Source organism: Triturus cristatus, chromosome 11 (genome assembly GCF_964204655.1).
Source record: "Triturus cristatus chromosome 11, aTriCri1.1, whole genome shotgun sequence".
NCBI lineage: Eukaryota > Metazoa > Chordata > Amphibia > Caudata > Salamandridae > Triturus > Triturus cristatus.
The window spans coordinates 577304053-577329347 of record NC_140594.1 but is presented as its reverse complement, the minus strand read 5'-3'; the positions used below and the strand labels follow the sequence as shown (position 1 = coordinate 577329347).

At 46.1% G+C, this 25295-nt stretch overlaps 1 protein-coding gene across 2 annotated transcripts in view; it reads left to right on the top strand.

The window, feature by feature from the left end:
- Window positions 1–25295, top strand: part of POLR3D (RNA polymerase III subunit D) — a 138038-nt gene that overhangs the window by 97078 nt on the left and 15665 nt on the right. For both annotated transcript variants that reach the window (XM_085633779.1, XM_085633780.1), the window contains exons 7-9: window positions 21285–21450; window positions 21907–22175; window positions 24520–24672. In XM_085633779.1, the coding sequence (XP_085489905.1) occupies window positions 21285–21450; window positions 21907–22175; window positions 24520–24672 (588 nt within the window). The remainder of the gene's footprint in view (window positions 1–21284; window positions 21451–21906; window positions 22176–24519; window positions 24673–25295) is intronic.

Sequence of the window (25295 nt, the reverse complement as noted above, 5' to 3'; positions counted from 1 at the left end):
AGGAGGAACTTATAGCATTATATTTGGCTGATGTCCTTCTTTACCTTCTGGACCACGCGATGAGTGGACGCCGCTGCCTCAGCATCCTCCATCTTCTAGGGGCAGTCTCAGGTCTCCAGGTGAATCCGACCAAGTCAGTACTGTTGCCCCTGGCTCTAGGGCGGGACCATCCCCATCCGCCATCTTAGGATTTGTTACTTGGGTATCTTGGTGACGCTTCATCCTGTGCTCACTTTGTCCCTCATCCTTGGGCCCCTAACATGGAGGACCAAAGAAGAACTCGGAAAATGGCAGTCTATTCCGCTCATTGCCAATGCGCCCCGTATGACGGAGGTCTGGGGATGACCAACCTTTCTGTACTATCTCTCCGCTCAGCTGCTGATTTAACAACTGGTTTAACTGTCAGATACAGCTAACGGCTGCAGGTGATGGCCCTAGGGATTCCACAGATAATGGCGATGCTATCACATGGTGTGGTCGTGGAACCAGGAATTCTAGACTGCTGTGGTAGCGGAATTAACTGATGTGCCTTGGCTGGGAGGTGGACCTTTCACCTGTGATACTCTTGCCTCTTCCATCCTAGCACAATTGAAACGGGAGGTGGACTGATGTGCGCAGCAGGAGCTGCCCGTATATCAAGACCGAGGTTGTCCCTTGAAACATGGTCAGGTGTGGGATGAAGTGACAGACAGTTGGACTGAGCCTTTATTCCACTGTATCTCAATCATTGTCTGTCCGCCAGATGAGGGTATCAATATATTTATTTGGCCTGTATCCATCTTACCTGCTATGACTATTGTTGTTGTACTAGCTGGGTGTCATGATGTGCTGTTGTGTGTTAAAAATTCAAATAAAATTGTTTATCAAAAAATGTCTGAGGTTGGTAGTATTTCCTGGGTGTCTTTGACCCCGAGCCCGCATACTGCAGAAATTCCCATTGCATGCTCCCCCATCCAAAACAATTACTTGTGTGTGGGTTAGAGTGTGAATTCATGATCACCCCTTTTAAAAACCCATGCATGTGATGAACCTCCACACTCAAACGAGGGGTAACACAGCTGTGGTTCAATCATTTGCAGGGATATGTCCCCACACGAGGAGACTGGAGAGAATTGCCATAGTTGGAAACAAAAATGCAAAAAATCTGACCAGCCATGTTCAACGAGTTCTACTGAGTATGTGTAGATGTTAAAAAAAGATCAGGTTGTGATATTGTTCCATGTAGCCCAGAAGTCATTACTGAAACCAAAAACACAAGTACCATTAATCAGAATTTTGTTTTCAGTTTTTTTTCCCCTAATTTCCTGTACCCGGTTTATCGCCTTTTAGCACACATTATCCATAGAAAACTCATACATGTCTGGCACACTAGTGCCCAGGAGACTCGGGGGAAACAAAGATGTGAGTCACTTCTTGGCAAGAATATGTTCGTGATCGAGGTAGACGGGAGGGAATTACCATTTTGGTAAGAAAATGCTATAAATCTGACGTCATGTTCAGCGTCTTCTGCTAGCCAGTCAGGACAAGTGTGGTGTGGCATATACCACTAGATTCCATACGTCATACAGAATTTGATAATATATGGTTTTTATACTTTTCACATAGTCCTGAGTTTGGTCTCTATTATTAGATGATGCTCAAACAGCGATTCTGCCACAGTTAGCGGTCCATGATAATATCAAATCACCAGTTGCTCAGACTGCATTACCTCTGAAAACCCAGACATATTTGATACTGCTGGATTCTAGCCAACAAGGCAGTATTTCTTTGGTTGGCATTAGCTCACTTGTTTAAAAAAAATATATATATATATCTCTAAATGTTTTGCATTAGGCCTTCTGGCAGCACTGTGACAGGATGCACAGTTTGCACCAATGTATAACCCTAAATGTGCTGACAAAAACATATGTTCAAGGCATATGAGCTGCAGATTGTACACTGTGCATAGATCGCCATCTGGTGTTGGGCTCGGATGCTTGCACTTTGTTGTTGTCTTGGAAGAGTCTTTTGTAGTCACGAGATAGTGCGCATTGGCATAGACTCCATCCTCAGAATGGTTTTTTCCGCCATCGGGTTCGGATCTAACTTCTGCGCTCCGGTTCAGCACCATTTTCTCCAAACCTTTTTGACGCGCAAACTATCTAAAACTCGACGATATTGTTTTCGATTGCGTGATCTGCAACGCGCACCTAAACTACTCGATTCCAGTCAACGACCCAGGCCACTGGGCCCATCGACGCCGTTCGGGCCTACAGCTTATGGAAAAGACTCCCATTTAAAAAATGCCCCCAGTGTGGAGCTAAATTTCCACACAGTGACCACCACAAGGTCTGTAACCTGTGTCTCTCGCCCGAGCACGCCGAGAACAATTGCCAAGCCTGTGCCTCTTTTAAATCTAAAACGACCATCTGTGATCGCCGGGTCCGGCGACACATCATGGCGCAGCAAGCAGCTCTGGTACTGGTGGACATATTCGATAAAGGCCCCGATGTCCCGGAGGAGGATTCTGAGGAGCTGGAAATCGTGTCCGAAGCAGGCGACTCAGACGACCACATCCCTCCTGGTCAACGAGTGAGTACAATTGCCCCTACCCCAACTCCAGCCGAAAAAAAGAAGGCCCTGGTCAAGACTTCGCCTGCTGGCCCCAGTCGTGACCGAAAACAAGCTTCAGAGGCCCCAGGCCCTGCTACGAAGATAAGGGGACAAGCCTTCCAGTAGCTCGGGACCGAGCAAACCGCATCTCAGTGTTCCGCAGGCACCATCGGCACCGAAGCCGGGAGTGCAGCCTACTGCCAAAAAGACATCGGCACCGAGCACCTCGACGCCGAAACAAAAGTCATCTGATCCGAAACCAAAACATTTAGAACCGAAAAAGATTTCAGCCTCCACAGCCAAGCCGAAGGACCCTAAACCACCTCCCAAGGCCTCAGAGCAGAAATCCAAACCTCGCTCGGACCTGAAGAAATCCGCGCCGAAAGCGGTTTCCGAAGAGGAAGAACTTTTTCGGCCGGATCCTATTGATCCAAAACAAAAAACTCTCCACATAGACCCCAAAACAGGACATTTATAGAAGACCAAGGCAAATGATTTAATTCAAGAAGGCAAATTAATAACCAATGCATCAATCAAGTGTACCCTTGACGCAGCTGACACCGCCTCTAGGTCCATTAACACTAGCGTGTTACTCAGACGACATGCCTGGCTACGCATCTCTAGCTTCAAACAGTAGATACAAACAACTATCCTCAATCAGTCGTTCAATCAAGAACAAATTTTTGGACTGGCTGTAGACTCCACCCTCGGAAAAATGAAAAAAGACACAGAGACTGCTAAGTCCATGGGAGCATTACATTCTCCATCCACCCGTGGTTCCTTTAGTCGCTCCTTCTATAGAGGAGCATCCAAAAACATCGGAGCAGACACTGCCTCTTCTACCTACAAAAACACCATGCAAACATCCCCCAGCAGAGGATATTTTAGAGGTGGATACAGGGGAAATGACGACAAAAGGAGAAGACGAGGTAACAACACTCGCACCTCCCCCACTAATAAGCAGTGACTTCCCTCCAGACCATTCCCCCCCAGGTCAGAGGGATACTATCACAGTTCCTACCTGTCTGGACTTCCATCACCACAGACAAGTGGGTAAGACCAATTATCCTGTATGGTTATTGCCTGGAACTTACAGCAACCCCACCCACCATACCACCCAAACAGCGGCCAATGTCCACGGAACATCTCATGCTCTTAAAGCAGGAGGTTCTCTCACTGCTTCAAAAGCAGGCACTAGAATTAGTTCCCTTACAACATCAAGGAACAGGGGTTTACTCTCTGTATTTCCTAATCCCCAAAAAGGACGGCACCCTAAGGCCAATACTCGACCTCAGACCTCTCAATCTCTACATACAGTCAGATCATTTTCACATGATCACTCTTCAGCAGGTCCTCCCACTACTTCGACAAGGCCACATCCTTGCCACACTAGATCTCAACGACGCCTACTTCCACATTCCCATACACCCTGCTCACAGGAAATATCGAAGATTCATAGTGGACAGACAACACTATCAGTTCAAAGTCCTTCCATTCGGGCTGATCACCGCAACCAGGGTGTTCACAAAGTGCCTTGCAGTAGTAGCAGCACACTTGAGAAGACAACAAATCCATGTCTTTCCATACCTCGACGACTGTCTGATAAAAGCAAAGTCATTTAACCAGTGTGTTCATCACACTCATCAAACTATACACCTACTACACAACTTGGGATTCACAGTAAACCTCACCAAGTCACATCTTCAGCCCTCCCACATACATCAGTATCTAGGGGCCACATTAAATACCTCCAGAGCTCTGGCATATCCCAATCCAGCCAGGATAACCAGTATACAAACCCTAATCACCAAATTTCAGCCACAGCATTCCCTCCCAGCAAGAGTATTCATGCAACTCATAGGAATGATGGCCTCTTGCATTTTTATCATACCTCACGCAAGACTTCAGATGCGCCCCTTACAAGAATACCTAGCATGTCAGTGGAACCAGGTTCAAGGACAACTTGCAGATCTGGCGTTGGTGGACAGCCGCACACATCGTTCTCTGCAGTGGTGGAACACTCAAAACCTTTCCAAAGGGCGGCCGTTCCTAGAGCCGGTTCCATAGATAGTGCTAACAGCAGACGCATCACTCACCGGCTGGGGATTCCATCTCCTAAACCACACAATTTACGGCAAGTGGGCCACTCAACAAAAAGTGCTCTACATCAATCACCTAGAATTACTAGCAATATGTCTAGCATTAAAATCATTCCAAGTACATCTACATCCCAAGACTGTCCTAATCCGAATGGACAATATGACAGCCATGTATTACATACAGAATCAAGAAGGCGCACATTCTTTGCAACTGTCTCAGCTGGTACAAAGCATGTGGAGATGGGCCATTCCATAAAGCATATACCTTCTTGCAGAACACCTTCCAGGAGTTCACAATCAGATTGTGGATCTGCTAAGTCGACAGACACAGCACATACACAAATGGGAACTTCATCCTCAAGTTCTTCAACCATTCTTCCAAATGTGGGGTCAACCAGACTTAGATCTGTTCGCCACACACGTAAATGCAAGATTTCCAACCTTCGGAAATGGGAGGGGGATGTTGGTCCCCTCGATGAGACGGACTGGATGGAGGCGCTGGCCTCGCCCCGGGGGGCAGCCATAGCCATTCGACTACGCCTTATTCAATTTAAATACTTGCACAGGGTTTATTTTACACGTAGGAGGCTGTGGCGGGCGGGGCTGATCGCATCTCCGGAGTGTCTCCGATGTGGGCAGGAGGAGGGTTCCTTCATTCACACGGGGTGGCTCTGTGTTTCATTATCCCGTTTCTGGAGAAGGGTGCTGTCCTGCCTATCGGGGGTTTGTTTTTCATATGAAGTGCCTCTTCATTTATGTTAATAATGTAAAGTTCGAGGCATGTGGGCTGCTGAATTCATATCTGTGCATAGATCGCCGCCTAGTGTTGGGTCCGGATGTTTGCACGTTGTTGTCCTGGAAGAGTCTTCGAAGTATCCTGAGATAGGTGACTCCTCCCCTGGACCACAGTGCGCATGGGCATCCTCTCCATCCTCAGATTGTTTTTTTCCGCCATTGGGTTCGGATGTGCTTATCTTAGCTCAAGTTAGGAAAAATTAGTTTAAGGGCAAAAGGCCTTTAGTTTTCGTCGGTACTGTTCCCGCTCGGTATCGACAGCTTTCTTGCTTAGTTTAGCAAACTTCTTCAAGTTTTTCGGATCCGTTTAATCCGATCATCGACGTTACATCGACGATGGAATCGAGGACCCCATTCAAACGGTGTCCTGTTTGCCACGCCAAATATCCACATATCGACGTCCACCCGGTGTGCAACAAATGCCTCTCGCCGGATCACGACGAATCGAAATGTATGGCTTGTGCCCGATTCCGATCCAAGAAGACTCTCCGGAATCGATGGGCAGCGAGATTAGAAGCGCAGCAATCGGCACTTCGGCACTTCGGCGTTTTCGGTGCGACAAGTTGCGGCGTCCTTGCAACGCATCAGAGAACAGGCAGCCCTCCAGTCCACATCGGGCCCTGACCCGAAAAAGGCTCCAAAGGCACCTTCGGCACCAACCAACATTACTTTTGGTTTACCGCCGTCCACGGCACCAAAGATGTTCGAGATCCGAACACGTGTCCGCCAGACAAGGTCCCCATCTGCTGGAGACACTCCTACTGAGCCTTCACCGTCCCAATTCATCGACGCCGACACCGGCAGACTCATGCTCCAAAAACGGAAGGTCACACCAGAGCAGGCCTTGTACTCTTACAGAATCCCTCTGAAGCAGAAACTGCCAGCAGAATCGGAACCGGTTCTATACGAACGCCTGCATACCTCCTATCTGGATCCCCAGTCCTTTTCTCCAACGCCCTCCGACACGGACGCAATGGAGGACTACATGGGTGATGAGACCACCTACCCTAGGGATATAGATCCTGAGGAGCAGCAGGACCCAGATCAAGCTTGGGATGACCCTGCAGACCCGGGTGCCACAACAGATACCCAGGACACGCAGCTTTACGGTGCAAAAACATCTCCCACAGAGGACACTGCTGCCTTCAATGCCCTCATAGAACGTGCTGCAGCCAATCATGGTGTGCAACTCCACTCTGACACAGTTGAGGAAGACTTCTTGGTGGACACTTTCGCCTCCTCTGAGAGAACGGTCAAGACTCTGCCCATGTTGAAAGGTGTTCTCAAGCCAGCAAAGGAAATTTTCAAGGAAACAACCAGGGCACGGGTGCTGAACCCCAGGATTGAGAAGAAATACAAACCTGCGCCCGGGGACCCTATGTACATTAGAGGGCAGTTACCTCTAGACTCCATGGTGGTTGCTAACGCTCGCAAACGAGCGCACTCACAAACGACTGGTGACGCTCCTCCCCCAGACAAAGAATCCAAGGTGCTGGAGACCTCAGGCAAGAGGATTGCAGCTCAAGCAGCAAACATCTGGCGCATTGCCAATACACAGGTCCTCCTGGCTCGCTACGATCGTTCACACTACGACACACTAGAGTCACTACTCCAACATCTGCCAGACGAGTACAAAGAGGCAGCGGAGCTCCTCATCCGAGAGGGACAACTCCTTACAAACGCATCCATTAAGTGCGCACTAGATGCTGCCGACACAGCTGCGAGGGCAATAAACACCAGCGTCATGTTACGCCGACACGCTTGGCTACGAATCTCCGGATTCAAACCTGAGATCCAAAACAACATCCTAAACCAGCCTGTCAACCCAGACTACTTATTCGGACCGGAAGTTGACACCACTTTAGAAAAGATAAAAAAGGACACTGACACTGCGAAGTCAATGGGTGCTCTACAAACTCAGACATTTCGTAGTGGCTCCTTTCGTCGCCCCGGAAATAGGGGAGCAGCTAGGGGACAGGGGTCACAGCAGACATACAATAAAGGGGGCACACAGAGTACCTACGATAAAAACAGAGGTGGATATCGTGGCTCCAGCACCAAGGGCAGAGGACGCGGTTACGGCAACACCAGGTCCTCACCCAAGAACAAACAGTGACGCCCTCTCCCTTCCCCCCGACCACATAACACCTGTCGGGGGGAGACTCCAGCGGTTCCTGTCCACGTGGAATACCATCACCACGGACAGGTGGGTCAGGGATATTATCCAGCACGGTTACTGTCTCGAATTAACCTCCACTCCACCCACAATACCGCCAAAGCACCGTCCTATGTCCGCAGAGCACTTAGCATTATTGCAGCAGGAAGTGCTCAGTATGCTGCAAAAAGGTGCAATAGAGGTCGTGCCCGTCAACCAGCAGGGGACAGGAGTGTACTCTCTGTACTTCCTAATCCCAAAAAAGGACGGGTCGCTCAGACCTATACTAGACCTGAGACCCCTCAACCACTACATTCTCTCAGAGCATTTCCATATGCTCACCCTACAACAGGTTCTCCCGCTGCTCAGCCAGGGAGACTTCCTAGCCACACTAGACCTCAAAGATGTGTACTTCCACATACCCATACACCCGTCACACAGAAAATACCTCAGGTTCACTATTCAGGGACAGCACTACCAATTCAAAGTCCTCCCCTTCGGTGTGACAACAGCACCCAGAGTTTTCACCAAGTGCCTAGCTACAGTGGCTGCACATCTACGGAGACAACACATTCACGTCTACCCTTACCTGGACCACTGGCTTGTTCAGGCAAAGTCAGCCCAGCAATGTGCCAGCCACATGTCCATCACCATCCACCTCCTTCACAGTCTGGGATTCTCACTAAATTACCCAAAATCACATCTCCAACCCGCACACGTACAGCAGTACCTGGGTGCGACCATAGACACTCTGGCAGCCACAGCTCAGCCAAATTTGGTGAGGATCAACAGCATGCAAATGCTGATCTCAAAGTTCAAACCTCAACACTCCCTTCCTGCGCGAGTGTTCATGCAGTTGATAGGCATGATGGCCTCCTGCATTTTCATAGTCCCACACGCGAGACTACATATGCGCCCGCTTCAGGAGTGCTTGGCACGTCAATGGAATCAGGCTCACGGGGAATTAAAAGACCTAGTGTTGGTGAGCGGTCGGGCATACAACTCTCTGCATTGGTGGAACCCACAAAACCTTTGCAAGGGCCGACCGTTCCAAGAGCCTGTTCCACAAATAATACTGACGGCGGACGCGTCTCTCCAGGGATGGGGAGCTCATGTACTCAATTACACGGTGCAGGGACTATGGACAATTCAACAAAAGAAGATGCACATCAACCTTCTGAAACTGATGGCAATCTTCCTGGCAATGAAGGCATTCAAAGTACACTTGTGCAACAAAGTCGTGTTGATCCGGACGGACAACATGACTGCCATGTACTACATACAGAAGCAGGGAGGAACACACTCTCCACAGTTGTCTCATCTGGCTCAGAGCATGTGGAAGTGGGCCATTCAGAGGAACATATTCCTCATGGCAGAACACCTCCCCGGCAAGGACAACCAGATGGCGGATCTGCTCAGCAGACACAGCCACCAGATGCACGAGTGGGAGCTACATCCGTCAGTACTCCAACCGTACTTCCAACAGTGGGGTCATCCAGAGATAGACCTATTCGCCACAAACAAAAACGCAAAATGCCAAAGCTTTGCCGCCAGGTTCCCACATCCACAGTCGCAGGGCAATGCGATATGGATGAACTGGTCCGGCAGATTTGCGTACGCTTTTCCCCCAGCACCGTTAATACCGCTGGTGGCACGCAAACTGCGACAGCACTCACTGACACTCATCCTAGTTGCTCCCACATGGGCGCGCCAGCCATGGTACACCACCTTTCTAGAACTTTCCGTGGTGCCGCATCAAAGGCTGCGGATCAAACCTGCACTCTTAACGCAGAACCATGGCGAAATTCAGCACCCAGATCCGCAACAGCTGAACCTGGCAATCTGGCTCCTGAAGTCTTAGAGTTTGGCTACCTAAACCTGCCACCTGACTGTATGGAGATCATTAAGGAGGCCAGGAGACCCACTACCAGAGCCTGCTATGCAGCTAAATGGAAGAGGTTTGTCATTTATTGCAACAACAATGACATTAACCCGCTAGACGCATCCACTCAAAACATAATCTGTTACCTCTTACACCTATACCGATGCAATCTGGCATACACCTCAATACGTATCCATTTGACCGCAATAGCAGCCTATCTCCAGAACAGGCAGCACCTCTCCTTATTCCGAGTGCCTGCCATCAAAGCTTTCTTGGAGGGACTTAAACGGGTAATTCCCCCAAGACACCCACCAGCACCGGTGTGGAACCTCAACTTGGTCCTCACCCGACTGATGGGTCCACCCTTCGAACCTCTCCACTCATGTGAGATTCAATTCCTCACCTGGAAAGTAGCTTTCCTAGTGGCAATCACTTCGTTAAGAAGAGTTAGTGAACTCCAGGCACTAACCATTCAAGAGCCATTCATACAAGTTCATACCAACAGGGTCGTACTACGTACTAACCCCAAATTCATGCCTAAAGTAATATCGCAGTTCCACATGAATCAAACTATCGAACTGCCCGTTTTCTTTCAGAACCCACAAAATGTCGCTGAAAGAATGCTCCATACACTAGATGTCAAAAGAGCCCTCATGTACTATATCGACAGAACTAAAGACTTTAGGCACACAAAACAACTTTTCGTTGCCTTTTCTCCACAACACAAAGGCAACGCCATCTCCAAAGCAGGTATAGCCAGATGGATCGTTAAATGTATTCAAATTTGCTATCAAAAGGCTAAACGCACATTAACGATTCCCCCACGAGCCCACTCAACACGTAAGTTAGGGGCGTCCATGGCTTTCCTGGGAAACATTCCTTTACAGGATATATGTAGAGCAGCCACATGGTCCACTATACATACATTTACCAAACACTATTGTGTAGATGTACACTCAAAACAGCAGGCAGCTGTAGGACAGGCTGTTCTCAAAACTCTTTTTCAGACCGCTGCAGCTGGCACTGGTGGCCGCCGCTAATAGGAGGTACTGCTATGTATTCTATGCACAGATATGAATTCAGCAGCCCACATGCCTCGAACTGAATATGCTACTTACCAGTGTGCATCTGTTCTTGGCATGTAGGGCTGCTGACATTCATATCGCCCACCCTCCTCCCCGGCGCCTGTGGCAGCTGCAGCTCTCAGAATTACTGTATAGCATGGTCATCACTTTCTGTATCTACTCCATCACTGCCACAATGGCGAAAAACAATCTGAGGATGGAGAGGATGCCCATGCGCACTGTGGTCCAGGGGAGGAGTCACCTATCTCAGGATACTTCGAAGACTCTTCCAGGACAACAACGTGCAAACATCCGGACCCAACACTAGGCGGCGATCTATGCACAGATATGAATGTCAGCAGCCCTACATGCCAAGAACAGATGCACACTGGTAAGTAGCATATTCAACGTCAATGATATTATGTTTGTAATGCTTCGGCAGGTACCTCTGGGATTTCAGGGGCCTGCAATCTATGTGTATGTTGACGAATAAAAACTATTTTAAAAAAATGTCCAACCTTCGCCGCCAGGTTTCCACACCCGTTGTCAAAAGACAGTGTGATATGGATGAACTGGTCAGGCAGATTTGCGTACGCTTTTCCGCCACTCCCACTGATTTCCCCTAGTAGTATGCAAGCTCAGACAACAATCCCTCAGAATGATCCTGGTAGCTCCCACATGGGCACGGCAACCGTGGTTCACAACACTCCTGGAACTTTCAGTAGTTCCACACCAAAAACTACGTCTCTCCCCATAAGGCATCCCGATCCAGGTCAACTGAATCTAGCGATCTGGCTCCTGAAGTCCTAGAGTTCAGTTACCTTAACCTTCCACCGGACTGTATGAACATCCTTAGAGAAGCCAGACGCCCTACTACTAGAGCTTCCTATGCAGCAAAATGGAAAAGATTTGTCATCTACTACAATAACAATAAAATCGATCCGCTGGATGCTTCAATCCAGGACATCATTTGCTACTTGCTACACTTACAAAGATGTAATCTAGCATATTCATAAGATTACATCTAGCGGCACTTGCTGCTTATTTACAAAACAGACAACACTTGTCACTATTTAGGGTACCTGCAATTAAAGCCTTTATGGAGGGCCTTAAAAGGATAATTCCCCCCAGAGTGCCACCCTCTTCGGTGTGGAATTTAAACATTGTACTTACCAGGCTCGTGGGTCCTCCATTTGAACCTCTACACAAATGTGAACTGCAGTTCCTCACATGGAAAGTAGCTTTCCTTGTCGCCATTACCTCTCTCAGGAGGGTAAGTGAGATCCAGGCTTTAACCATACAAGAACCTTTCTTACAAATACATCGTAACAAGGTGGTTCTTAGAACAAATCTAAAATTCCTTCCCAAAGTAATCTCTACTTTTCATCTTAACCAATCAGCTGAGTTACCGGTGTTTTTACAAAACCCAGACTCCGTAGCAGAGAGAGCTCTTCACACACTGGATGTCAAAAGAGCCCTACTTTATTACATTGACAGGACTAAGTCCTTTAGAAAGACAAAACAACTGTTTGTAGCCTTCGCACCACCTCATAAAGGGAACCCCATCTCCAAAGCTGGGATCGCTAGGTGGATAGTCAAATGCATTCAAATATGCTACCAAAAGGCTGAACGCACTTTAACAATTCCCCCTAGAGCGCACTCAACACGCAAACTAGGGGCTTCCATGGCATTGTTAGGGAACATTCCCTTAGATGACATATGTAAAGCAGCAACATGGTCTACACCACACACCTTCACCAAACACTATTGTGTTGATGTGCAGGCTAAGCAACAGGCTTCTGTAGGCCAAGCTGTTCTTAAAAAACCACTGCAACAGATACAGGTGACACCCGCTAGGGGAGACACTGCTATACAGTCTATGCACAGTGTACAATATGCAGCTCATATGCCTCGAACGGAAAATGCTACTTACCAGTATTTATCTGTTCTTGGCATGTAGAGCTGCAGAGTTGTACACGCCCACCCGCCTCCCCGGAACCTGTGTCTGTTCCAGTATTATCTTAATTAGATACATTCACATGGACATCTCTTTATTTCTTACTAACTCCATCATTTCCCATCATGGCGAAAAACAATCTGAGGATGGAGTCGATGCCCATGCGCACTATCGTCCAAGGGAGGAGTCCCCTATCTCGTGACTACAAAAGACTCTTCAAAGACAACAACAAAGTGGAAGCATCCAAGCCCAACACCAGATGGTGATCTATGCACAGTGTACAACTCTGCAGGTCTACATGCCAAGAACAGATGCATACTGATAAGTAGCATTTTCCTTAGTATGGATGCACAGATGGCCCAAAGAGTTACATATTCATGAACAATCAAATGTCGTTTTTATTTAAAAGACATTATCTTGTCAAAATGTCTGCCTGCACCAAAGAGGCCTGATCTGTTACCTTCCTCCACAAAGATTCCTGTAGTTCTTCTCATCTTTGCCTCCTTCAGACCTGCCAATGTACCCACATAAAGAGCTCGGTCTTGTTGTCCATCATCTCGCTAATGCTGTTTGTCGTTCACTGACCCTCTCTTATACTCTAATATTACAACTGGGCTTCCTTACAGAGTTTGATCAGCGGATGACCGTTCCACCTTCCAGGTATTGTTAAGACAAGTAGTGAATTTGAATATCCATGTAGAGGCACCTCGGACATCAGTTTCAGTGATTGGTGAGACACTGCAATACAGGGCTCAATCAGGCCTTTACTCCCTCTGGTACCTGTTTTTTTTTTTTTGTTGGAGCTCGTAGATGAAAAGCTCCTGTCTCCATCAACTGCTAAAGTGGCTCTGATGCTTTTAAAGAACTATAAGCCGTCAGGATCTGGTGTTTTTAAGATCCTATCCTAATCTTGACAGTGGGGAAGCTTCACATTTCAGCACCAAAAGCTACTATGCCTCCCAATAGGGAAAACAAAAAAGGGAAACACATTCAGTAGGAAAATGTGCAGGTGGCATGGATTTAAAGTTGGTAATTACAAATTCTTTGCTAGGTTGCTGTGACTGAGACTTGTGGGAATCCATGAAGATATTTGCAGATGACCTTTCAAATGACAAAAAGAAGGATTTCTTGGAAGCCCTTCATGAGTGTGTTCTGGTGTTAAATCAGGTGATTTAGTGCATCTCTGGATTCAGCATATATTGCCTCAACAGAATATTGCCTCAGTGTAACACTCCATTGGTCTTCCTGCCTACGTGCATCTAAACCCATTCAAGAACATCGCACAACAAAATGAATTTACACCTGCTTTTGTTTGGATCTCTTCTTCGGTCCCCACACAGCCAAAGAGATGTAGAGGATTAAAACTTTAGCAGGCACACTAATGACTTTTGTTGTGGAAAAAAATCCAATGTTTTTCAGGGCCCAGTACCAAACACAGGAAGTACCACCAATGTCAGCCCCTGAGGTTGGCAGGCACAAAGCCAGCAGCAGTAACTATGCACCAAGAGCAACCCTAAACCCATGGAAACCTGGGTAACTGGTAATTTTTCATAAGCAGTGGTCCTTGTTGCTATCTTTTAAAGCAAAAAGTATGGAAGACAATAAGTGACTGAGATACAAATACTAATGATTTTTATGACCAACAACTATGGGCTTGATTCAAATCTTGGCGGGACTCCCGTCGTTGCTTTGTGTCAGCTGTTACAAGTACTCTGTTGAGCTGACGGAGCCCTGCCAGCCGTATTTAAATGTGGACTGGTTTAACTGCCATCAGGATCAACAGACTTTTTACCATCGCGTCAGCGGTGCACCTCCTTTGACGTGGCGGATGCCTCTGCTGACTACTCTGTCGCTGTCAGATCAGCGGGTTTGCGCCAAGCCTATTTAGATGTCTCTGTTGTCGTAGCACCAATTTGTTGACAAAGTGAGTCCCTGGTAGAGTGGAGACTGGTAAGTACTACTAATTTGTGTCAATACACATATATGTTGTATTTGCTTCTAAAATATATGAAGGTAATGTATTAAGCCCCTTTTCTTACATTTTGCATAGCACACAAACAATTTACACACACTATTAAATGCACACCCACAGGCACCACAAGCACAACTCCCACAACCACATCTTGGTTTTTTTAGTGTCAATCCAGGTGTGTTCTTTTTACCTTGCTAAGTTGAAAAATGCACACTAATGATTTGCACATAAAAAAAAAAAATACACGCGACTAAAGCAATTTTTAACACACTATTTATAGTAAAACCTGTGTAAAAGAAGCTTACCTTAGATCCCGGAGGCAACGGAGTTGATTAGCATCGTGGTTATGTAGTAGCAGCAAAGGGAGGAACTGGACAATGGGGTTCAAGACAGAAACGGATGCGGGGAACAGAAAAAAACGTACGTTTCTACCTAATTTCCTGCGATTTCACCAACTGAAAGTAGGAGGTATCCCAGCCACGGTTTCCGTGACGGAAAGGCACATCGTGATTAGCCCAGCAGTAAGTTTGTGTGGGCTTCTGCGCTGGCAGCCACAACAGACTATGACACCGTCAACGTGGGTGAAAATCCCTGGCAGAGTCTGCGGCACTCGGGCAGGGATTTCGTCCATGGACCCGCTAACATTTATGTAGAGCGGTCAGATTGCCAAGTAGGTGGACGGTGAAACTGTTGAAAAAGTGAAGGCGGAACCAGATCCGCCAAGATCTAAATCAGGCCTTATATCTGAAACTTAAAAGTCGAAATGATAAAATTAAGTTTGTTTGTTACTATGTTGTCAACTGTGTTTTGACCCTCCTCAAGGTACCGGGGTCTCATTAGGACACTTAAGATATAGGGACATCTGTATTAGCCAGTCAACTTGATTAAAAATGGGCTGGACCTGCAATAGAGGTGGGACAACAAATTCACTGGTATTAAATAATAGAATTTACTGACTCAGGGTTGTGAGTCAACCCCTGAGTTTAATATACATTGTACAGCTAAACACCTCAGTGGTGATGTTCTGCCTGAGGCCCCTGGATGGGTGTCAGTGTGCTGGAAGGAACAATGCTACGTGTTATGTGCCTGATGTCTAAAGACTTCGATTAGTTTCAGGGATGAAGAAAACCTCTCTGGGCGGGCTCCTCATCATGGTGAATCTAAACATCACTATCAGGAGGAGTCAGGCTGGCTCACGCCCCTGAGTACATGCGTCTCTTATTTACAACAATTGTTGTCCACCCCTTATTGTGTTGTTCCACCACTATAGCAGGATTAGTCTATACCTTATGCAGTAGACTGGCTGCAACAGATGTTGTATATATTTATTTCCTTATGGGACCCTGGTACCTTGAGAAGGATTGAAATGTCTTTGACAACATAATAACAAATAAACCTCATTTTGAACATCGTAGATAGTTTGGTAGGAGCACAACTATAGCAGCTAGTTGAGAAAGCTTGCACCTCCCGAGCCACCCCTATTCAGGATTTGGTGCACACTCTGTACATCACCAGCTGCCAATAGTGCTGCTTCGAAGTAGAAAACTGTTACTCAAGAGCACCAGGATGCACCCCAATAGATTTCAATAGGGGTTCAAACAATCAGAAGTCCAATAAGTATATTATTTTCTGCTACTTTATTAGGTTATAAATGTATTCTTTCCAAATAAAACTAAATAAAGCCATAGCCAACATGTTTTGCTCTATTGCATAGTCTTGGCGTTTTCTAGTGCTGCAGGTAGATCGATTTTTAGGACATCTCCCCCTTTTTTCAAATATATGTTCTAAAACCACATTGCACTCAAGCAATTAGGTGGCAGGACTGGCCTAGACTTGACAGGTCAATGTTGATACAAGGAATCCACTTATTTTTACCAAAGCAACCAACTGTAAGAACCATGAGAGCCCAATCTCTGACCAAGTTCCAGATACGAGCGTTCTAGCCAAGTCTAACTTCCTTGAACTCATCCAATATGGGCATGTAAAGCTGTTGCGTAACATTCTTGAAGAATCTAAAGAGAATGAACATGAGGGGGTCAAATGTTTGAAAATGGAAAATGTTCTTAAGGTGTCAACAGAAGTACATAGACACTGTCTCCTACCAAGAAGAGGCGATTCTACCATTCCTCCTGTATCCTCACTAAAACAGGCCTGCAACATTCATCAATCAGTAAATTTAAGAGAAATCATGTTCTTCAGAAAGAGTCCTTCTCAGAAATCCTTTTTCACTATTCCTGTTATTAAAAATATTAGGTTTAAAAATGGTTTTCCTCACATTTAGAACCTATCTCCTCTTTTGGAGCTTAGTGTAGTATTATCAAAGTTGTTGGCTCGTTTGTTTGATCCCATGCACCAAGCCTCTTCGCAGCAATTTTTGTGTAAAGTTGTTTTCGACTTGTAGGGTTTGCTAAAGCCAAGCAATGTCACTTCAAGCACCTTGCATGGTTTTCCACTTAGAAAAAGTAGCTTTAAGGACTAATCCATCTTTTATCTCAAATATGGTTTTGGATTATCACTTAAATCAAGCACTTTTGTTCCTAGTATTTTTAAAACATCCTCGTGCTCCCGCGGAGAATGCTCTTCCTGCTTTGGATTTTTTTTAGTGTTGATTTTTGTATTGAAAGAAAACTAACAAGTTAAGGAAAACTTATCAACTGTTTGCTAATTATAGTACGTTTAAAGCAGGTTATGCAGTCTCTAAAGTAATCTGTATCGTGATGGATCATTTCTTGGGTCTGACCCTTGCCATTAAAATATAAAGCTCTTTCAAAGAGAGGAAAAGCTCCTACTTAAGCTTGGCTGAGGAATGTTCTGATTTGAGTGATTTGTGAAGTTGCAGCTTGAAAGTCCGTACATACGTTAATTGTGTACTATTGCTTAGCAATAGATGGTGGATCAGATTCAGTGGTGGGTCATGCACCACTTAAACATTCTTATGGTTAACTGTTGGCTAGTTGGTTAGAGCTTGTTTCGAATTGACAGTTTGGTATCCCATTCAATTATTAAGATTTAATGAGGGATAAGCTTGCTATTTGTAAGAAAGTGGCTCTCTATACTGCACCAAAGTAAGGTTCAGTGTGCACAGAGTCCACAGTCCCCAGAGGTTTGGCAGAGGCTAAAGTTAGATATAACCTTACTCTCTAAAGTGGTAGCTTGGTCGAGCAGTAAGGCAGTATCAGAGGACAGTGTAAAGTATTTGTTGTACACACTCAGTCAGCAAATGGTCTCACACACTCAAAAACTGAACTCTAGGCCAATTGTTTTGTATATAAAAATATATAGTTTTATTTTAGAACCACAAGTAGGTATCAAAATACTTTCTCAGAATGAAATGCTGTAGTTGTATACTTTCAATAAGCAATATACCTTTAAATGCAATAGCTACAGTTGTTGCAATAGGCAACACAATTATAACATTGAACTCAGTGGGAATATTTAAGTAAATGCAATTTCAATTACTTTGCGTATGATTTTCTTACTCGGGGTTGGATCCTGGATTCAACCCTAGTGCATTTCCTGTAATCAGTTGAAAGAAATCGTTTTTGTTACACAGGCGATTTTTAAAGAATATTTGTATGTTTCAAAAATCGACAGAAGAATTTCTAGCAAAAACCAGGCAATGTTATCCTATGGAGGAAAATCAAGTTATCTGTAAGTACAGTTGTAATTACTTTTCAGGGTCAGTGCTGGGCACCAAGATCCAGCACTGGGATCTCTCCTGATAACAGGTGAGTAATTTCGTTTTCGTTGATCGGGCGATTTTATGTGAATATTTTAACGTTTCAAAACTCGACACAAGAATTTCCAAGTGAAACCAGTCAATGTTACCCTATGGAGAAAATATAGGTTATCGGCTTTCAGGCAAGTACTCGACTGGCAGATTTAAGGTTCTGGGCATAGACTCGGGGGTCTCCCAGGGTCAGATAGGCACAGTTGTTACACCCTCAGCGGCACAGGGGCAGCCGAGTGCAGAGAGAGTTAGGCCCAATGTTAGCCTATGGCAGCTGTGGGAGCTGGGCTCCTGGTCACTCGCACAGGGCAAGTGGGGAAGTAAGATAGGATAGAGGTTGCACTTCCAGGGGCACTCGGGCGGCTGGGTACAGGGTGCTTTTGAGCCGTCGGGTGCTCATTGTATTTCAATGGAGAAGCTGCAAGATGAATAAAGGCTGCAAGCTCGGGGACGGAGATTCTTCAGGTGCGACCACCACTTCGAGAGGTAATTTGGGAAGCTGTAGGTTAGGTATGCACCCAGGAGCTGGGCACAGGGGGCCGGGTGCAGGGGTGTCTTTACGTGTCAGGAAATCTTACCCTCTGCTGGTTGCGGTTGGAGGGGTCCCAGGTTCTGAGGCTGCAGGCGTCGTCAGGAGCGTCGAGGAGGGTCCCTGGGTGCTGGATTCTTGGTCACAGTCGCCGGGGGGACGTCCTCGGGGTCTTTGTTCACTCAGGCACAGGCCGGGCTCGGCGGGTGCAGAGTGTGCTGGATTCGCAGTTCCTGGCTTTCACTAGGGGTTGTTGCTTGTTTTTGAGCAGTACCACTGCTCGTGGGAGTCCCAGTCTTGGTAGATGAGCAAGGCAGTCAGGTCCTCTGGGGTTTTCGAGGTTGCTGACCACTGGAGAAGCTGGGTTTTAGCAGGAGTAGGTTCGGGGGTCGACAGTCCTGTAGGGCTGGGGCCAAGTCAGTTGGTGTCGTCCTCTTGTTAGCAGCTGCACAGCAGGTCTTCTTTCTTCTTGTTCTTCTTTCTTGTTTCGGATTCGGGATCTGAGGAAGGAAGGTTCAGGGTGCCCCTAAATGCTACATTTTGGGGCGTTACAGGTAGGTAGAGGTCAGGGAACAATGGGTCCCTTCCCTGGGGTGGGTATTCCCCCTAGCCTGACACTCTCCTGTGGGAGGGGGGCAGGAGCCTAGTCCTAATTGGGTAGGGTTCCCCATCCTCAAGATGGCGAGAGCCCGGAGTTGTGCTTCACCTCCCCCACCTGAGGGGTGGGGTTGGCAGAGGCTGGCACACCTCCTTTCCTCACTCTGGTTTTCCCGCCGATCTTCCCAACAGAGTGGGGGTCAGAACCGGTGAGGGTCAGTTGCTGAGTACAGCAAGTGGCCAGGAGAAGCTCACAAAGGCGGCATGCCTTTGAAGCTTCCCCTGCCCATCCTGGGGGAGGAGACCTAGCACCTCTCCCAGGATGTGCATTGTTGCAGACCCACAAGAGCGGATGGCTCTCTACCCAGGGGTCCAGCAACATATCTGCTGGGTGGCAGCCTAGGCAGCCTCTCAGTCAGGAAGCTGGTTGTTGGTTAGGTTCAGAGGGCATCTCTAAGTTGCCCTCTGTCGTGCATCTTACATTAAATCCCACACTGGCATCAGTGTGGGTTTAATGTGCTGAGAAGTTTGATAACAAACTTCTCAGTCTTCAGTATAGCCATCATGGTGCTGTGGAGTTTGTGATGATGACCTCCCAGCACCATATACTCTTAATGGCAGCACTGCACTTACAGTGCCAAGGAATGGACCTGGGTACTGTAGGGGTAGAGGGCTCATGCACCTGTACCCACACCACTGGCATAGTACACCCAGCTAGAGGGGTGACTGAGGTATGCCAGGGCAGTGTGTTTGTGGGCGTGGCACACAGGGATGTGTGCCATATCGACTCTGTTTTGTTCTGCACCAAGACACTCAACCTGCAAAGGAAGTGTGTGTGCGTGTGTCAGGGTACAGGGCCTCTAAGGGTGGCACAATAAGTGCTGCAGCCCTTAGGGGCCTTCTCTGGTCACAGTGACCTGGGTACCTATGGTTCCATTTACCAGGGGCAGACATGTGGCCAGAGATGCCAATTGGGTTTAGGCTTCAATGCAGTTTTAGGGAAGGAACACAGGCCCTGGGCACCTGATTGGCAGGAGCCCAAGGCACACTCAGTCAAAGTACATCAGCAATTCAGCAAAAAGTGGGGGCATACTATGCAAGAAAGATGGCACTTTCTCACACTATTATATTCTAATATTTATGACTATCCATGAAGATCAAATGATGTAGGAGGGAAAGTTACTTTCTTGTAATGCTAGATCTGCATCATGGGTAGCTTCAATTTAAGTCCTAGACAACCCTCTCTCCTCTGTGTCGTGAATTAGAGTTACTATGAACCTTTTTTGTTGTTGGAAATTAGTTTTAGTTCCATTACAAGCCCTAATGGGATAGGGAAGACTGCTGGATTCTTAAAGGGATGGTGTCTTTATTCCCCAAGTCTACAGATCAGCTACTCTTCTGGTATCATTTTGCTGTTTGCATTTCTACATGTTTTCTGCTGTGTTAACGACTCTCTATTCTTTTTGTAGACATGTCTGCTCCTTGTTTTTAAAATTGTAAATAAATGGTGTGGGAAACATTTGAAATTTAGAAAGTTGACCAGGTGATAGTCCACACTAAGGTCTGTCACTGGTAACACTTTCTGAGCTTTTCAATTAAATTGTTGGGGGGGGCAGGCGCGGGGGAGGTGTGTGTGTTTTCGTTCTCTCTCCTCCCCCCCCCCCCCCCCCCCCCCCCCAACTCTTCTTCTGTGTAGTGGGTTGTGGCTGTGTAGTTTGTTTACTGTAACTCTCTGTTTCAAAATCAGTGGTTGCTTTTATTGTCTTGTTTATTCTTCTACTCATTAGTGAGGAACACTTTAATGGCTCCCTCTCCAGTCCTCCAATTAATGGCAAGTGGTGTACATTGTTAGCTTAGTAATCCACTTTTGTGGTGTTTTTTTTCTTCTCTGTAAAATCCCTTCTTCCACCAGTTCATCGATGATCCAGGATTAAAGAATGACACCAGAAATACCCCAGTGCAGCTGCCTTTGGCACTTTCTGGCTGGCTGTTCAAGGAAGAGAGTGATGACCAGGACTGCAAGCCATGGCTGACTGATACTAAGGAAGAAAAGACAGAGGTGAACCTTCCTCTGAAAGGTAAGTGCCACATTCCTAGACCATTATCTATATTGGAGTACATGAGAGGCAGTTTGAGTCAGGGCCCCAAGGATAGGATACACACCAATCTACAGACTGAATCTCAGGGAAGGTGGGAAAATGCAGAACTGTCTGCAATCTCTACTGCAAGCCCAAGTGATAGACAAATGAGAGACTAAAAGCATTTAGTCCTGACTAGAAATCAGGCTACTTGATTAGTAAAAGAATATACATCTTGAGTAGCATCTCTCATCATTTCCTTGAGAGGCGATGTGCCATAGTGCCCTTCTCTTTAGATGATTTGTGTCCTCATTTACTGAAATAGTTGTAATGGCAGTAACACTTCCCCTTTTGATGCTTTTGCCTGAGTACCATATTCTCTTGAGGAGATGCTTATATAGTGAGATGTTTTTTCTCTCTAACTTCCCAGTAAGTTTCTGGTTTCTCTCCTTAAAGTGAAAGAGGAACCAATGGATGTTGATGATGACAAGAATGCACTTCCAGACCTGAAGCCCACGTTGAAGAAAGTTCCTGGACTCCCACGAGATATATCTCTACCAGAGTTGTTGGAGAGTCTGAATCTGTCTAAGGAGGAAGAGCTTTTGTTTCTACAGCTACCGGACACTCTTCCTGGGCAACCTCCCACCCAAGACGCCAAGCCCATAAAGACTGAGATGCAGACTGAAGATGGGCAGACAGTTCTAGTCAAGCAGGAAAAAAGCCAGGTGAGGAAGCAGGTTTATGGTTGGATGAGTTGCATCATTCTTTGTCATGCAGGTTATGTTGTCCCGAGGGAGTGTTTGCCATTGGCAATTTCCCCAGTATTGAATCTTTCTTAGATTCACATGTTTGAATCTTCCCCGTCGTCATGGTGGGAGTCCCACAGTACTTCAATAAGCAGTACTAAAAGGAGTACATTAGTAAGCATTGCGAAAGTAATTTAATTTGTTAACCAATTTTCATCCATACAAAATACCAAAACTTCAGCCAATGAGGTATAAGCCCTTAGACCATAAGCTCCTGCAGAGCCACCATACCTTGGATTTCTAACCGCAAGTCATGTGAGAAGAAGTCTTCCTGAGCTCTTCTCAGTTCTTGCTACTAGTGAACTTTTGACCCTGTTCTGTTCCTCTTTAGGAATATTCTTTAAGGAATTCAACATAAGGTATTGTGTTTGCTTCATTTCAAAACGTCTGAAGGATCTAAAAAGAGATTGTTCAGACCATGCAGATCTTTTGAGAAGGCAAGGCTGTTTTCAGAGGATCCTCATAAGGGCTGTTTATATTGCTTACATACCAACCATATACCGAGGTATTGTAGATATCGTAGAACGTTTTCTGCCAAGACTCAGAAGGACAGAGCGGACAGAATATTAATATGGCTTCAGAAGAAAAAGTCCAGATCTGAATATGGCTTAAATCTCTCTACCTCATTGCACAGTCAAAAAGGTTAAAGGCTGGAAATACATCTGAAAAAGCAGCCTCTAAAGAGCCATCTACAAGCTCTGTTCTAAAGAAACCATCTACTGCTTCTGTGCCTTACACTCCTCACAAATCTTCATCAGCGAAAAAGACTTCATCGATGGGCCCATCGACGACAGCTCTGTCGTTGACGGCTGGAAAATTGAAATCGCCGTTGACGGCTACTTTCAGTTCTGCGCCAACGACGAGCGCTCTGACGACAAACGATGGCTTCAATGAGAGGGTTGTCTATGATTGCCTAATCCAGAGCCGCCCCCGACCTCGTCGGCGACCACTCAGTCGACAACGGTGTTCAAATCCCCACTGTCAATACAGGGACCGACTAGGACGATTAACATAAAGCGCATCTCGTCATCGACGGAAGAGAAGAAAGACACTTTACATCTGGAAACAGATTGGACATCCCTGATCAAGGTATCTCTCCTTCCTCTGTCGCATCTTCTGGGTATGGAAGAGTCTGCAGATGAGTGCCTTTTTTGACCAGCGTCCAGCCCTTCACAATTAAGAGTAAAGTGTCAAGATACTGACAATGAGGAGGAGTACCAAGAAGATACTTCTGAGTATATGGAGAGAGATTTTTCTTTTAAAGATCGTCCTCTGCCCAGGCCGCACGGATATGACTCTGGCCCAAAACTTTGACTGCGGGGAGGAATATGAAAATATGCCGCCTTCATGGGGTGACCCCATAGCAGTGCCATTTTTACTAGTCACGGATCTTAGGCAAATGGTGGATGACTATTATAAACGTTTTCCGGAATCGCAATACTTCAGAACCTCCTCCAGCTCAAGAGAATCTGGCGGTCCCTCTAGTCAGATCCATTAGAGATAACTACATTGAAAGCGACCTGGACGAGCAGGAGGAAGGGGAGTTGGTTCAAGACACAGACCCTGCAGGTAGGGAGTGGGATGACTACATTGTACCATTCTCACCATCTCCTTCACCATCCCCTGCTAGTTCTCTTCCAGAGGACGTTTGAAGGGTTCTATGAGTTATTGAAATGAAAATCTGAAAGATTTGACTTGCCTCTCCCTACGAAGCAAGCGGAATACTTCCTTTAGGATTTTAAAGATTCCACCAGGAATATATATAAATATAGTATGGATATATAGTTTCTCAATTGATTACATGTTTCGTTTTTTGATTAATAGCTTATTGGACTCTCCTATTCTCAGAGAGAAAGTGTCCTAGCCTTTAACGCTTTCCTTTGGTTATCTTGTACTGCTAGCTACTCTGATTCAAGCATGTGAATCTATGAAAGATTCAATACTGAATTAAAAACCAGTTACTTACCTGTGCACTGTGGTTCTCCAGTATTGATATCTTTCATAATTCACATGCAGCCCGCCCACCTCCCCTTTTAGACCAGCCACTTTATACCTCATGATGACTAGTCTTTTATTCACACTTGTGCTCCAAATCTAGTACCGTGGGACTCCCACCAAGACGACGGAGAAGATTCAAGCATGTGAATCTAGGAAAGACATCCATACAACATCAATACTGGAGAACCACAGTGTACAGGTGAGTAACTTCTTTTTAATTTCTCGGCCGATGTCTGATAGATTAACTCCTAATTTATTTCTACAGGAGGTAATGTTGGCAGAGAACACCTGTTCCCTTGAAGATCTAGCAGAAGGACAAGTGGGAAAGCTGCTGATTCGCAAGTCTGGGAAAGTTCAGCTCCTTTTGGGCAAGGTGACCTTGGATGTTACCATGGGAACATCCAGCTCATTTCTTCAGGTAAGGTCTCTCAGTTCAAGACAGTTGTTCTGCTTGTGTAGTCATTTTTTAAGGGCATGACTGGGTCATCACTTATTATGCTGCTTACCTTCTGTACTAAATAACTCCGTCCCAGCTACTGATTTGGTAGAGAATGTGTGGTGGGAAGTGATTAAAGAGAGCAGACTGCCTTTACAAAAGCATAATGATTGGACATATGTCTGGGGATGCAACCTATGTAGTTGCTGAAAAAGCACAGAGAATAAAGACTGGTAAGAAAAGGTGGTCCAGTAGTTACTGAATGACTTAAATAGGTAATCGATCTCCCAGTCTTGCTACACTATCTCAAGGCGCCTTCAGATTGTTGTTGCTCTTGTGGTCAGTCTGATATCCTCTCATACAAGAAGAGCCCTCTTGCTCACATCTGATCTTTAAATCTACTCTTTCCTGAGAAGATTGTAGGAGAAACTCCAGGACCTCCAGCATCTTTGCACATTTTTCTAAACTTCCCCACCATTTAATTTGTCCTTCTCAGCCACATATTATTACTGCTCTAGTTTTTGTCTATGCAAAGGATAATATTTCTTTACTCTTGGCACAGACAGTCAGGTTTGTTTTAAGATACAATTTGTGTACTTCTGAGT